The sequence below is a fragment of the Cryptomeria japonica genome, unplaced genomic scaffold, assembly GCF_030272615.1.
Source record: "Cryptomeria japonica unplaced genomic scaffold, Sugi_1.0 HiC_scaffold_120, whole genome shotgun sequence".
NCBI classification, from domain to species: domain Eukaryota; kingdom Viridiplantae; phylum Streptophyta; class Pinopsida; order Cupressales; family Cupressaceae; genus Cryptomeria; species Cryptomeria japonica.
This window is the reverse complement of record NW_026728942.1, coordinates 253,006-267,136: the sequence shown is the minus strand read 5'-3', so window position 1 is coordinate 267,136 and position 14,131 is coordinate 253,006. Positions and strand designations below refer to the sequence as shown.

Here is a 14,131-nt window from a genome sequence, read left to right as displayed (position 1 = left end):
GATGTTGTCGAGATTAGGGGCCCATGGTTTAGATGACCATTTTTAGGGTATTACAGGTGTGAGTCATCAATTGATGCCCATGATGTGTAAGGAATATGTGGTAAAAATATTTCATGTGAGAAGCATGTTATCCCCAATGGGAAGGGCATAGTGTCCCTAAATATAAGGGTTTCACCATGATGGTGAAGCCTATGGAGGAAAAAAATGATGTCTCCTAAAGTAAGGATAAATACACCAGATACAACAAGAGGATTGCACATGGTATAAAAAAATATACTCTAGAAGCATGGTATAAGGGTCAGTAAGTGACTATTAAAGTGAGATGTATCAATATAGGCTTAGTAATCAAGCACTAGAAAGCATGAAGTAATAATTTAAGATCAAAGACAACAAATCAATCAACAATGGAAAGGTGAAAGCCTCATTGTAAAATAGAAAACATAAAAGATATAGGTAAAGAAAAGTAAACATGAAGTGTAATAAGGCAAATAAGCAAATAAAGTGGTAATTTAGTGATAGAATAAAACCAAGAGTAGAATAAAAGTCAAAAGTTAGATGCATCAACCTAAGTGGTGAAATAAAGGTAAAAGGGAAAGACAAATAAAGAAAACATCTGAAAAATGATGCAAATATGAGAAAAATCAAAGAAATTGTAGGCCAAAAAGCCTCCCCCTTGGACACCCCAAGTAAGGAAAACAAAGTGTACAAAAAAAACATAGAAGGTGAAATAGGTATAAAAACATAATAAATTAGGGGGCAATATAAAAAGGATGAGGCTAGGCTTGTGCTCCGAGCAAATTTGATAGAATGGATAGCCCTTATTCCTTAGCTACTAGCCAAAGAGGTTCTCATGCTCCTATATCAGAGAGCAAAAAATGAATTATTGAACAAACCTACATAAAAAAATTAGCATAAAATTGAGAGAGACAATGCATATCTTGTTAATCTATATAATTGAAAAATTCAACATTCTTTAACCATCTTAAATTTTATTTTGTTTCATGTATATAGTTTAAATATAAGAAAAGTTTTCAGTCTTTCATAAAGATTTCTTTACCCTAGGTATTATTTGAGAATAATATTTATATATCTTGTTGCTAGCCCATGTCTGCCATTACTGCCCAGTGCCCACGCACTACCGCAGCTTTTCTTGACTTGACTTGGAAATTTCGTATAGTGATTATAAATGTCAACCATCGATTTTCAGATTGACTAGTGTACTTGATTGATTGGCTGTAATGGCAAGGATTTTCCACGCCACTCGGTTCCGATAGACTTTGCTCAACTTCTTTTAGGTCAGTCAAACTTTACTAATGTAAATATGTAAGCTTTTTTACTAACATCGAAAGGAGGATGTTGATGGGATTGCCCCTATTTCAACGTGGGTTTTCAAGATGAACTGGAGTGTTCTAGAAATTTGGTTGATTTAAATGTCAAATCTACAATTCTAAATTAATTTTAGTCCTTTTTTCAAAAGAGATTTTATTTTTTCGTCGTCTTTCATGCTCTTCGATATACAGGATTGATGTATTTTTTGAAATGCAAAATTTTCTTAGAAGCAATCAATCAAGAGCATTAGTCATTTAAGCTTGACGTTTAAACTGAGTATCACATCAGAAGGGGTCAAGATATGAAATTTCTAACGAAAATCAAGAAAAAAGCATAGCTCGTGGGCAGTAATGGGAGAGAGACTTCTATATAGTTAAATGGATAGAGGGGGAGAGAGGTAAAGAGAGACATTCTCCTAGGTCAATTTGGCAAAGGTCTATATTGGATCAAAGACAAGGAAGCCTACTATGATGATTCATAACAATTTTCTCTCCTTAGTATATAAAATATAATTTTTAAATTATTTATTACTATTTTAATGTTTCAAATTTTTTGTGAACAAAAAATCATAAAAAGAGACTTTGTATACAAAAATTGTGGGAATTTAAAATTTGAAAAATGCAAGAAGAAATTTAAATTATTACAATTCATTTTTGGTGTATAATTTATTAAAATTAACATATTCATTGCATACAACTTTGAATAACCTTTTTGACACCTATACAAAATCAAAATTTTGATAAGAAATGCAAAAGTTATGCCTATCTTACTAAAGCATGCTCTTTAGGCTAAACAAATGAATACATTAAAGCTATGAGATTTCCACAATCCATTTTGCATTTCTAGTGTATTTTTTCTGGATTCGATTGTGTGTATATTTTTTCATCAACGTTTCGAATCACACTCCGTGATTCATCATCAGGATGAAGAGAATTCCCAAGACATGAAAGATGTTGAGATGCAGATTTGAGGCAGAATATAAAGAGGAGAGGGGTGGGGGAAGGCACGAGAAACAAGGAGAGAGGAAAGAGAAAAGGAAAAGACCACCTGAAGGGTGGGAGACCTAAAAAACTCCAAGGAATAAACTACCCATAGAAAAGAAAAAAGGAAAGCCCAGCATCACAATCAAAACCACTAAAAAACACAAAAGACACAAAAGAAGAAAAGAATAAGGGACAAAAATTAAAAATTAAAAGAATAAATAAATGAATACAAATACAAAACAGAATATACGCAAAGGCATAAACCAAAAGACAAAAAACCAGAAACAGATAAGAAAAGAGAAATTTACAATTCCAAAAGACAAGGGCATATAAAAATAAACACACGATGAGGACTGAAAGCAGAAAAAAACTAAAAAATAAACAAAAAGGAAAATAGACCAAAGGGGGAGAGGGAGACACACAAAAGAAGAAGAAAGATGGGGCGAAGTCAAGGAGGGGGGCGGGGATGACGCTGGAGGGCCAGAAGAAGAGGGTGCCACGAGATGCTAAGATTTAACCCATCATCTCGATTAAGATTGGATGGGTGCCGAATGATAGCAATGGCCTCTTTAACTTTCCTCTTGAAAAAGTTGTTCTCCCTACACAATACCTGAGTGTCCTCCAAACAGATATGATGTTTGGTAGTGGTTGAATGCTCGGCTAAGGCTGATTTGAGGGCACGTTCATGCTTAATGTCGGCACTGTGCTCTTTTATTCGAGTCATGAACGAACGACCTGTTTCTCCAATGTAAGGAGTTCCACAGGAGCATAAATGAATACATGTTAGTACCAAATGTCTATTACTAATGGATATCCATTTTGGTATAGTACTACCAAACCAAAATCAAATTTTATCAACCCATACAAAAGTCAAACATTTGTTTTGCATTTTTAGCTAAGTAAAAACATGTATTTTTCTTATTGCCAATTTTTTAGCCCATCATGATCCCGCACTCACCATAAATCAACCACAAAATAAGAATATGTGAGAGTTTCATTAGAGTCTCTAATGACCAATAGAAACCACCACCATTGTTGACAATAATTGTTAGAACCATTAAAACTAGTGACATCTTCTCAATTTTAACACAACTCTTGACCATTGACAAAAACAGAAAAGTTTAAAAAAAATTAAAAATGGCTTCCTAGTTCCAACACAACCCTTGATCCCTAACAAAGGAATTCAATGACAAGGACAAGTCCCAAAAGTGAGAATTTCTTGATACACTAGCAATCACCGATCAAAGACTTCCTTGATTACCAACAACTATCCATAAAATAGTTTGAGTTACTCTCAAGCCCTCAATTTACCAACTTTTAGTGTCTTCAAATGGGAACTCACAACTCTTTATTCTTGGACAAGTGTGAATAACAAAAGGCCACGTTATGCCTAGTAAATGCTTTCATTGGTATTGATTCTTCACATGGCCCAAAATGCTAGAAGGTTCCCGATTCTAGTTTATGCCCCGATCACCCACAAGGAAGAAAGCACAAAGCAATAACAAAGGAAAAAGGTATGCTTAGTTCCACTAGAATCTAGACAACAATTGAACATAAAGCCAAGACTTGATTCATAAGTTTCCAGTTTCTTCAGACACCTCATTATCAATGAAGGAAAAGATGAAGGAGCACTAAGTATGTGGTTATAGATTACTGCTTCCTAAGGAACCCTCGATGCAACACATGACATGAAGAAAAAATGTGCATCTTAGAAAAGCCATCTGAAATCAGTATGCACATCTAGCAGATCCAATACATACACACACTGCTATGCCATAAAGCAGAATTAGACACAGTTTATTTCCCACATTAACCCTTAGAGGAAAGTTATTGCAATTTAAGATCTTGCCAGATCAAAGAGCATGCATATGTTTAGATTCAACAATATAGAATCATAAAATACAAGAAAAAGACATAAGAATAGAACACAGATTTATCGTGGGAAAAACCCTTTCGGGTAAAAAACTTCACACTCCAAAACGAAAGAGCCATTGTATCATTTAGCAACCAAAAATAGTTACAATACAATCTTCAAGCTCTAGGCCTTTACATGGAGATTTACATCGTGCTCCATCTTGGAGAAAATCAAGCAGCATAACCCCTATAATAATGAATCCTTCTCCTCTACAACTCCTCTAGCAATTCTTAGATAGAGAGAGCTTATGATGCAAAAGCAACAGTCTCTCAAAAGCGTCCATATTCAATGTATCTACGAATATAAAAGGAAACTTCATTTTGCATAACTCTCACATAGATAATATTTAATACAAATATTATTTATTCCATAAACATAAGTCATCGAAGATGAGATAAACACACCTTCTGCTAACTTGGAACTTTCCATTTTACTCCAAGCCTATCCAAGTGGAAGATTTGGTCCCACTGAGAATCTTTCCAAATTTGTGCACAAGAAAGGAAAACAAACTATGCAACCACTTGTCACTAGGAGCGGGTTTCGAAGAGCTCTAAATAGATTTTCTTCTCCAAAGTTACCTCCTTGTGACAACTATCACAATTTTGTTTCCTCCTCAACACTTGTTGCACCCAACATGCCATTGGGCCCCGCTATTAAGCTTTGCACTTTGGAAATTTAAAATATTCCATTAATAATAAAATCTATCTTACTCAAAATAGTTAGTATGATTAGTCAAAACCAAATGAAATGAGAGCATAATAAGAGACAAATGACATAAAATAAAGTATACTCGTGAAGCTACCATTGTTGTATATATTTCTTGTCCTCCTTGTCTTCATGAAGTTTGCTAGCTCCAAAGTTGACTAATAGAGGGTGGGAGAGATAAAGGGGGTGAATGTGGAATGCTCTCAAGCTAGCATAACGACATGAAGATAGATGAGTGGATTATGGATGTGGTGTTAGGAATTACATGCAGAAAATATCAATTATATGCAAATAAAGATTAAACAAACGAATGAACAACACATAAATAATAACAAAGAGGAGACAATTTTAACGTGGTTCACCCAAACTCAGGCTTCGTCCACCAAATAGAGAGTCCAATATTATTATCCAATAAATCAAACTGATTACAACCAACAATCCCTTGCAACTTAATATTGATGCAAAATGCTACAACATTCTCTACAAAAACCCTAACCGTTAGCCTTTTTATCAAGACTTATGTTGGTTATAAAATTAGGGTTACAACATGTGAGCCAATAGAAAAATAACACTTGGCACCTTTATAATAAGTGTTTTTTGGCCTTGCGGGTCGTTGCCCCTCAACCCCGCCCTATATAGCAACAGGGAGTGCATCACGGGTGTTTCCCCTCGACCGCATCTTTGGGGTGTTGCCCCCACACCCTCGTCAAAAAATATGGGGGGAAACTGCACTGATAGAAGTAGGGAAAATTTAACCTCCGAATCTGATTAGGCTCCATATAACAACATGTGGATCAAAATGGGAATTATGATGTGCTATGATAAGTGGACATGCAACCGAAAGAGTAGCATAATTCTATGATGAAAATTGGATATAGTTAGATGCAAGAATGGCTCAATTTATAGAGTTGGGACCCTAGAAATGGATGGTGAAGATCAAAAGATGATGAGTGGCCAGGATTGAATGTGAGAGAAGAGAACAAGTGGGAGATCCAAGAGATTTAGCCATAAAGGCATTCTTTGACTCTACACTCCTCAAGGACATGGTGAAAAGGAACAAAAACCTTTGGGAAGATAAATAAATAATTAAAAATTCCTTGGGAAGGAGAATAGGAATTAATAATTCCTCGATAATTTTTTGAATGGTAAACAAAATCGATAATTTTCTTTATTAAAATTATAAAGTCAATTATTCCAATACCTACTTGCTTATTACTATCCAATTCATATTGAGATATATTTAAGTTGTATCATTTGAAAAATGGTAATCCCAACCCTAATACACAAATAACAAAACAACAACCATCTAATATCTCAATCAATCAAAATTAGCATTCAATAAAAAAGATACAATTAATCAGATAGAATTGAAAAGTTAAACAACTGTAATAAACTATCTATAAAATATTTTACAGTGGATTTGTGATCCTTATAATATTTATTTAAAAAAATACCTTCCAACTTTCTATAAAGATTTCTTTAAAATTGAGAAGATAAATATTTAGATATTCTGTTGCTTCTCCGCTTCCAGAAGTGTGTGGTTGGTCAAAGAAAGAAAGGAAAGGCACCTATTCCAAACGCCATTATTGACCGGACTTATCTTCCACGTGTCTAAACGGGAGTCGCTAGCTTGTGTTTGCCATTACTGCCCACGATCTACCTATCTACAACTTTTGTTGACTTGACTTGTAAATTTCTAATAGCAATAATGTACTTGATTGATTAGTTATAATGCCATGGATTTTCCATGCTATTCATTGCCAATAAACTTATTCTTATTCCAACTTTATTTACATCATTCAAACTTTTGGAATGGCCGACTTTACTAATATAAATATGTAAAAGTTTTTTACTAAAAGCCAAACGAGTCTGCATGTTGATAGAATTACCCCTATTTCTATGGGAGTTTTCAAGAGTAACTAGAGTTTTCTAGAATTTTGGTCGAGTCAAACGTCAACTCATCATTTGAAATCAATTTTTTTTTTTTTTTTCTAAAATAATTTTATTTTTGGATTTCTTTTTTTTTTACCTTCTCTTTTATATATATTATGTTTTCTTGTTGCTTTCTCACTTGTTCTCTTGTTCTAATGATAGATCATGGTGTTTGATCTGAAACGTTAGCAACATAAAGAACTACATAGTTGGATCGAGAAGAATAACAAATATATTATTATGGAATGCGAAAATTTCATGATTTCAATTATTTGAATCTTTATTTTTATTTTTATAGTTCAGATATTAACTATGTGAATTTTTTTTTTTAGAATTTTAATATTATTTATATTTGTTTCATATTATTAATTTTAGAGACTCGAAATTTGCTATTTTTTTATGGTAGTCGTAGTGTTTCTCTTTCATTTATGAATTTATTTAGGAGAGCACACAATCTTTGAATATTTTAGAGTCTAGTTATGTCACATTTGTTGTTTGTCATTTTCAACATTGTCCAATACCTTTCACACCTATATTAAATTGTGATGTGGCTCTTAACACCAAGATTCAAATCTTGTTGAAGTCTTGTTGCTTATTGTTGAGCATTTATGTTAGGGACGAGGTTCACCATTTGTGACCTCACAAATTCATAACTCTTGATCAGAAGTGTTTACCGTTATCTAATTATTTTTTTAAAAATTACATATAAACACATCATTTATTAAACTAAATAAATTTAATAGTTCCAATTTTTTTTAATTCTAAATTATTAGAATTAATTGGAACTATATATTGACTTACATATAATTGGCATTGTGAGGTACAACGGCGATAAAAAAAGACACACTTTTGTCTATTCAAGCCATCCACTATTGGTGGCTTTTCCAACTGATCATTTAATAGTTGCTAATTTTTTTGGTGATGGAAAGAAGGAAAATGCAATGGAAAACCAGCTGTCATTGTCCCAAAATATATAAGACAATGGTATAGGGGCGTGAGACAGGTTTTCTTAAAATGTGGAAAGACAATTCCACAATAAAAACTTATGGATAAATTAATGAATTTTTGGATAAAGATATTAGTTTTTCATAATCTATAATATTTCTTGTTATTGTTTCTGATTTAGATTATGTTTTCTTTTTGTATATATCAACCTTACACATCACATTCTGCATGGATCAGAATGATAAATAGCTCACAGAATAGAAATATCAATGTAAACAAATCCACAATTTTCTATTCCATGAACCATCTTCACAAAATTATAATATTGCTCATATTATAATGAATCAATGAAGAGAACTAGTCAAATCGAAAATTGAAGCTTGACGTCTACGCTAACTGTCACAAGGGGTCCAGACACGAAATTTCCAAGGAAAATCAAGAAAAAGTGTAGCTTGTGGGTGGCAATGGCATACATGGGCCAGGGACTCTCGTTTGGACACTTCCTTTTCGAATAAAGGCATATGATTTACCCACATACCGACATAAGTAAATACATACATGTTTTATATGGGTTCGTACTGGATAGGCGCTGTTGTTAATAGCGTGATGGCCTGGTTTACAGTTTACTTGGCTCTCATTTCAGTTGCGGCACTGTCAATCACTCTAAACGCAGCAGTCATCCCACCTGATGCGGAGTCACTTTTGGCTCTCAAACAGACCTTGTCTAGCTATTCTCTTGACGACTGGCGAGACGGAGAGCTCTCCAACTTCTGTAACTGGACGGGTGTCACCTGTGACTCTTCCAACCAGAGCGTAATCGCTCTCAATCTCCAAAACAAGGCCATCTTTGGCTCATTACCACTTAACTTCCCCACCTTTACCCATCTCACTACATTCAATCTTTCCTCTAATTCTATAACCGGTCCAATTCCATTCTCTGCCTTTGCCTCTTGTTCTGCTCTAGCTTTTCTTTCTCTCGATCACAACAATCTCACAGGAACACTTCCCTTATCTCTCTCCAATTGTACCGAGCTTAAAATCCTTGACCTGTCTGTTAACGAGCTTACTGGCCCCGTCCCTTCCAGTCTTTCTAAGTTATCCAACCTGCAGCAGCTCAACCTCCGTGAGAACAACTTTACAAGCCCAATTCCTCAATCTCTGTCAAACTGTACCAATCTGGTATTGTTGGATTTATGTTTTAACTATGCAATCAACGGAACCATACCCACAGGGCTCGGCCTTCTCACCAGACTGCAAATTCTGTGTCTATCCGGTAACCGTCTCACCGGTCTGTTATCCGCGACCGTTATCTCCAATCTAACTCAACTCCGGATATTGAAAGTGGGCCACAACGGTATGAGCGGAGCGATTCCTTCATGGCTCGGCCAAATGCCCTTCCTGGAACAGATGTGGATGGGAGGGAGTCGATACGAAGGGAGCATTCCTCCTTCTATCGGGAACATATCATCTCTCACCCTTTTAGCCGCCTACGGGAATTCACTCACTGGTAATATTCCCAAATCACTCGGCCAACTCTCCCGCCTGACTGCACTGAGCATCCCACGTAATTTTCTGACAGGCTCTCTTCCGCCAGAGCTGGGGAATCTTACAGATCTACAACTTGCACGAGTGTCTGTAAATTCATTAAGCGGGAGTATTCCGATCGACTTTGGCCGACTAAAATCCCTTCAACAATTTGAGGCGTGGAACAATACTTTCAGCGGAAGGATCCCAGCAGAGTTGAGCAATTGTTCGGCGTTGGGGCTTCTGAGACTGCAGGGCAATCAGCTAAGCGGGGCCATACCTCCACAGCTGGGTCGCTTAAGCCTCCTAGCGGAACTGCGTTTGGAGCAAAATCATTTGTCGGGAACGATTCCCGAATCCCTTTCAAACTGTACCAATCTTCAGGAGCTGTCCCTCGGCTACAATCTTCTAAAAGGTACCATTCCACCATCTATTGCAAGCCTGCGAAACATAGTTCGTTCATTTTCAATGCCACATAATCGACTTAAGGGAAAAATTCCAGCAGAAATAGGAGGCATGATATCTGTTACTGTAATAGACCTGGCTGGCAATTATTTAGGCGGTGAAATTCCAGAGAGCCTTGGAAATTGCGTGCAGCTGCTGCAACTGAACCTCTCAAGCAATCAATTTAGTGGTCAAATTCCGCAAACTTTGGGCACGCTTATTACTCTGACGAATTTGGATCTCTCTGTCAACAATTTATCTGGTCCCATACCAAGTTACCTTGGCGACATGGAAACCCTTCTCTATCTGAATCTTTCTTATAACAATCTCTCTGGTCCTATTCCCACCCGGGGTGTCTTCAGAAATCAGTCAGCCAGCTCTTTCATTGGGAATTCTGACCTGTGTATTTCAGATTGCCCGAAATCATCAGCTGATAGCTCCAGCGGTCTGTCTAGCCGATCCAAGTTCCTTATTATTGTGGGATCGTTCGCTTTTGGAGCTCTTGTTCTAACAGCCATGGTGTACTTGTATATTCACAGGAGAAAAGAGAGCAAGGATGAGTACCGAGGACAGAGGGATTTATTCGTTGAGCGAGAAATAGTGAAATTAAATCACAATGAGCTGTTCCATGCGACTTCAGAGTTCAGCAATACAAACATAATCGGCTCCGGCAGAATGGCAACGGTGTATAGCGGAAGGCTAAATATATCCGGTAGGGAACAAGCTGTAGCTGTGAAGAGATTCAAAGACGAAATCGCGGGCAGGGTCGCAGTGAGTGAGAGCCTGATAGCCGAAATTCGAGTACTGGCCGTGGCTAAACACCGTAACTTAGTTCGCTTGTTGGGGTACTGCTGGGCTTCAAGGACCATGGCTTTGGTTATGGAGATGATGCCGAATAGAAGTTTGGCTGAGCGTATTCAAGAAAAGACACTCACCTGGAGCATGTGCTTGAGAATCGCACGGGGCGTGGCTGAGGGATTGAAGTACCTTCATCATGAATGTCAGCAGCCAATTTTACACTGCGATTTAAAACCGTCCAACATCTTGCTGGACATGGACTTCGAGCCCGGGATTGCCGATTTCGGGATTTCAAGAATTCTGAGATACGATGACTTCAGCCACGGATATAGCACCTCCAATTTGCAGGGATCCTTCGGTTACATGCCACCAGGTAAGTGCGCCGTCCTCTAGTAATGTTTTTAAGTTTCATCTAGACGTTTTGGATCACTCCAGTAATCCCTCGTGAAAAGGAAGAGTTATTCAAAACTCTCCTCTTTCAGATGATGCGAGAGTCTTATCATCTGAGAGAGGAGAGTCTCCAATAAAGAAGCTTTATCACCAGTACTCTTTCTGATAATAAATTATCAGAATTTAATAAACATATTCATTTCAAAGAAACATACAGTAGTGAAATTAAAAGCACTCATAATATTCTTTATAAACTGTTAAAATGCTTACTGCGTTTGTGTAATGTATTTTTGTAAGACCCTTTTTTTTTCGTTAACTTTCTTCAGAGTATGCATTAAGTGGGAGAATGACAGCGAGAGGAGACGTATACAGCTACGGAGTTGTGATTTTAGAAATGTTATCAGGCCACAATCCAACGTCGGAGATGTTTAGGGAGGAAAACACGCTTCCAGAGTGGGCACTGAGGACATCCGTGGATGGCACACCATTTGAAGTGATCGCTACTCACTTTCATACCCTTGAAAACGTTGTAGAGGAGAGTCAGCAGCAAATGATTAGTATGGTGCAGCTAGGATTGGCTTGCACCTCCCCCAGACCTGAAAATCGACCGACCATGAAAGAGGTCGTTAGAGCTCTGGATAGAATCTCTAACAACTATACAACTAAGCTTCCTTCGGTCGTTGACCTCATACAATTAGCTTCCTAAGTATGCTATTTTGATTCACTGATCTTAATGTGTTCATCTTTGTACTTTGTATTTATAATCTACGTAAGATTAGTAATTGTATTGGTGTAAAAGGTGTCACACTGAAATTTGTAGAATATAAGGAATATAAAAATTTGGAGAACATACAAAGATATTTATATATTGTTCGGATCAGAAATGCCAATAGAATGGATTGAATGTCACTGATATCAAACCATTAGAAAATTTGACGTTGCTGACAAAAAAATCGGTATAAGCTTGCAGAAGCGTTATTGAAAGAAAAAATAGCATATCACAACTAACTTACCAGATTACATTACAACTAACTTATTTATCTTAATATTTCTACCATTTGAAAGTCTCAGCTATCTCAGATGCAAAAATTAAATATCAAACTTTAAAATAAAACATTCAAATCATGCATTCTCTTGAGTCTTTATAAAAGTGACGTTATTTCAAATTTTTGACTGAAGCAAGCAATTGGTTGCATGGGAAAGATGCCTTGTTTATATATAAACAATTTATTTTTCACTTTAATGAACAATAAAAAGCTTAATAGTAGAGGGGGAAAAGTAATATTATAGTAGTAATTTAAAATGATAAAAAAATAGATAATTGTTGATAATAATTTAATTTAGTTTTTCACATGATTAGTAGTTATTCATTATTTATTTTAAATTTTTTATTTGAAAACATATAATCTCTTTTTATTTTCTAAAATAAGAAAATCATATACCTCTACAAGAATATATATTTATTTATGTGATTCTTGAATAAAATTTTCATTTATCGAGTCTATTTTTTTATGTTCGCTAATTTACTAATGAGCTATTTTAGTTTTGTGTTCAAAGTAATATAAGTTATTTTAATTAAATTCTTAATTTATAATTTTTATAAAAAATATACTTAAGAAAGAAAGACAATTATATAATCCATAGTAAAACAAACATTGTATTTCAATTTCCTAAATTTAAAATTGATCATATCTCATCAGGGGTTTAGTTTTATTTAGATTAATTTTTCATTAGTTTATTTTATTAGGTTTTTCTATTTTGATAGTTTTGTATAACAGTTTACAACTGTTTTTGCCTCCTCTTTATATTTGCTTGTTTATTTTATTTTGTACAACACATTTTTTATGGGAATACAAATTATATTCAGATTGTCATCCTTTCCATTTTTTTCTATTTGCTAACAAAGATTCGAGATTGTTATTTTCTACCTGGGCTATCAGTGGTATCAGAGCTTTGGAGTTTGGAGTATATTTTTATGTGAAGCATCTAAAGATTGCATCTTTCTACAGAACCAAAATACGGAAACAAAAATTGATTCAGGTGAAATCAATTTATTTATTTTTACAAGAATTTTATATCTTGTTATATTTGGTAAAGTTTGGCAAGAGATTTTGAGCAATCCTATAAATTTACAAACTGTGCAAATTCTATATACATTTATTTTCAATTTACAATGCAGTCTATTGTTTCATTGATTGGGGAAATATTAACCGGAAAAGATATTTGGTTGAAATGGCATAGAAAAGTGGAAAATACATTAATTTTTAATGATTTGTGGTATAAAATATGTGACGAAGATACCCAACCTACAAAACCAACAGATGTTAAAGAAAAAGAAATTTGGAATTATAAAAATTCAAAAGCCTTGACTTTGATAAGAGCTTTAGTTAATGGAGATGTATATCGTCATATACAAGGATGCAAATTTGCTTGGGAAGCCCTTGACAAGTTAAAAAAATTATTTGATTCTCATTCAGAATTAGAATTTATTCAGTTACAATTAAAATTGTTCGGTCTTTAATTAAAAAATGGTGATGTTATGAGTTTGGCTTCTGAAATTAGAGCCATAAAACAAGATGTTAATGCTGCTGGTGGGAAAGTTGATATTTATCTCACTACTTTTATTAAGGAACTCCTTCCAACACATTCTACTTATCTAGAGTCCCTTCAAGCAAGTAACCAATTGAAAACCATTACTTTTGATTTATTGGTTGAAAAGTTGGCTGAACCTGAAAAAGATTTTGGAAGAAAAATAGATAACACTAATGAAAATGTTTGTTTTGCTCACCAAGAAAAACCTCTAAATAAGAGCTCTTCAAGAGGAGGTTATAATGATAGAGGCAAAGGTAGAGGTCAATGGAGGAAAAATGATAATAAAAATGATAGGCAACATTTATATTGTAAAAGATGTGATAGAAAAGGAAGTCATGAAGCACATGAATGCACACTGTCATGGGATAAGATAGAAAGTTTTAAAGAAAATAATTTTAAGAAAAAAGATAAAACAAAAGTTTATAATGATGATGAACATTCAGATGATAAAATTCCAGGAGCATCCCAATTTGCTTGTGATGGTGATGATGATCAATATGTGCTTTATGTTTATGACTTTGCATCTAATTCCTCATGGTATGATTCTTGGATCTTAGATACTGGAGCCACACAA

The 14,131-nt window shown here is 35.0% G+C and overlaps 1 protein-coding gene across 1 annotated transcript; it reads left to right on the top strand.

Moving 5' to 3' along the window:
- Positions 1–8,376: 8,376 nt before the first annotated feature.
- On the top strand, positions 8,377–11,723 carry LOC131036361 (LRR receptor-like serine/threonine-protein kinase FLS2). Its single transcript, XM_057968226.2, has 2 exons — positions 8,377–10,948; positions 11,292–11,723. The coding sequence occupies exons 1-2, from the start codon at positions 8,377–8,379 to the stop codon at positions 11,669–11,671; spliced, it is 2,952 nt and encodes a 983-aa protein (XP_057824209.2). The 3' UTR covers positions 11,672–11,723.
- Positions 11,724–14,131: the final 2,408 nt, after the last annotated feature.

What these genes read in the sequence shown, in the direction of transcription:
- LOC131036361 (XM_057968226.2), top strand. Translation starts at nt 8,377, where the DNA reads ATGGGTTCGTACTGGATAGGCGCTGTTGTTAATAGCGTGATGGCCTGG. An exon ending in CTTCGGTTACATGCCACCAG is followed by an intron (nt 10,949 to 11,291) that starts GTAAGTGCGCCG and finishes AACTTTCTTCAG; the next exon opens with AGTATGCATTAAGTGGGAGA.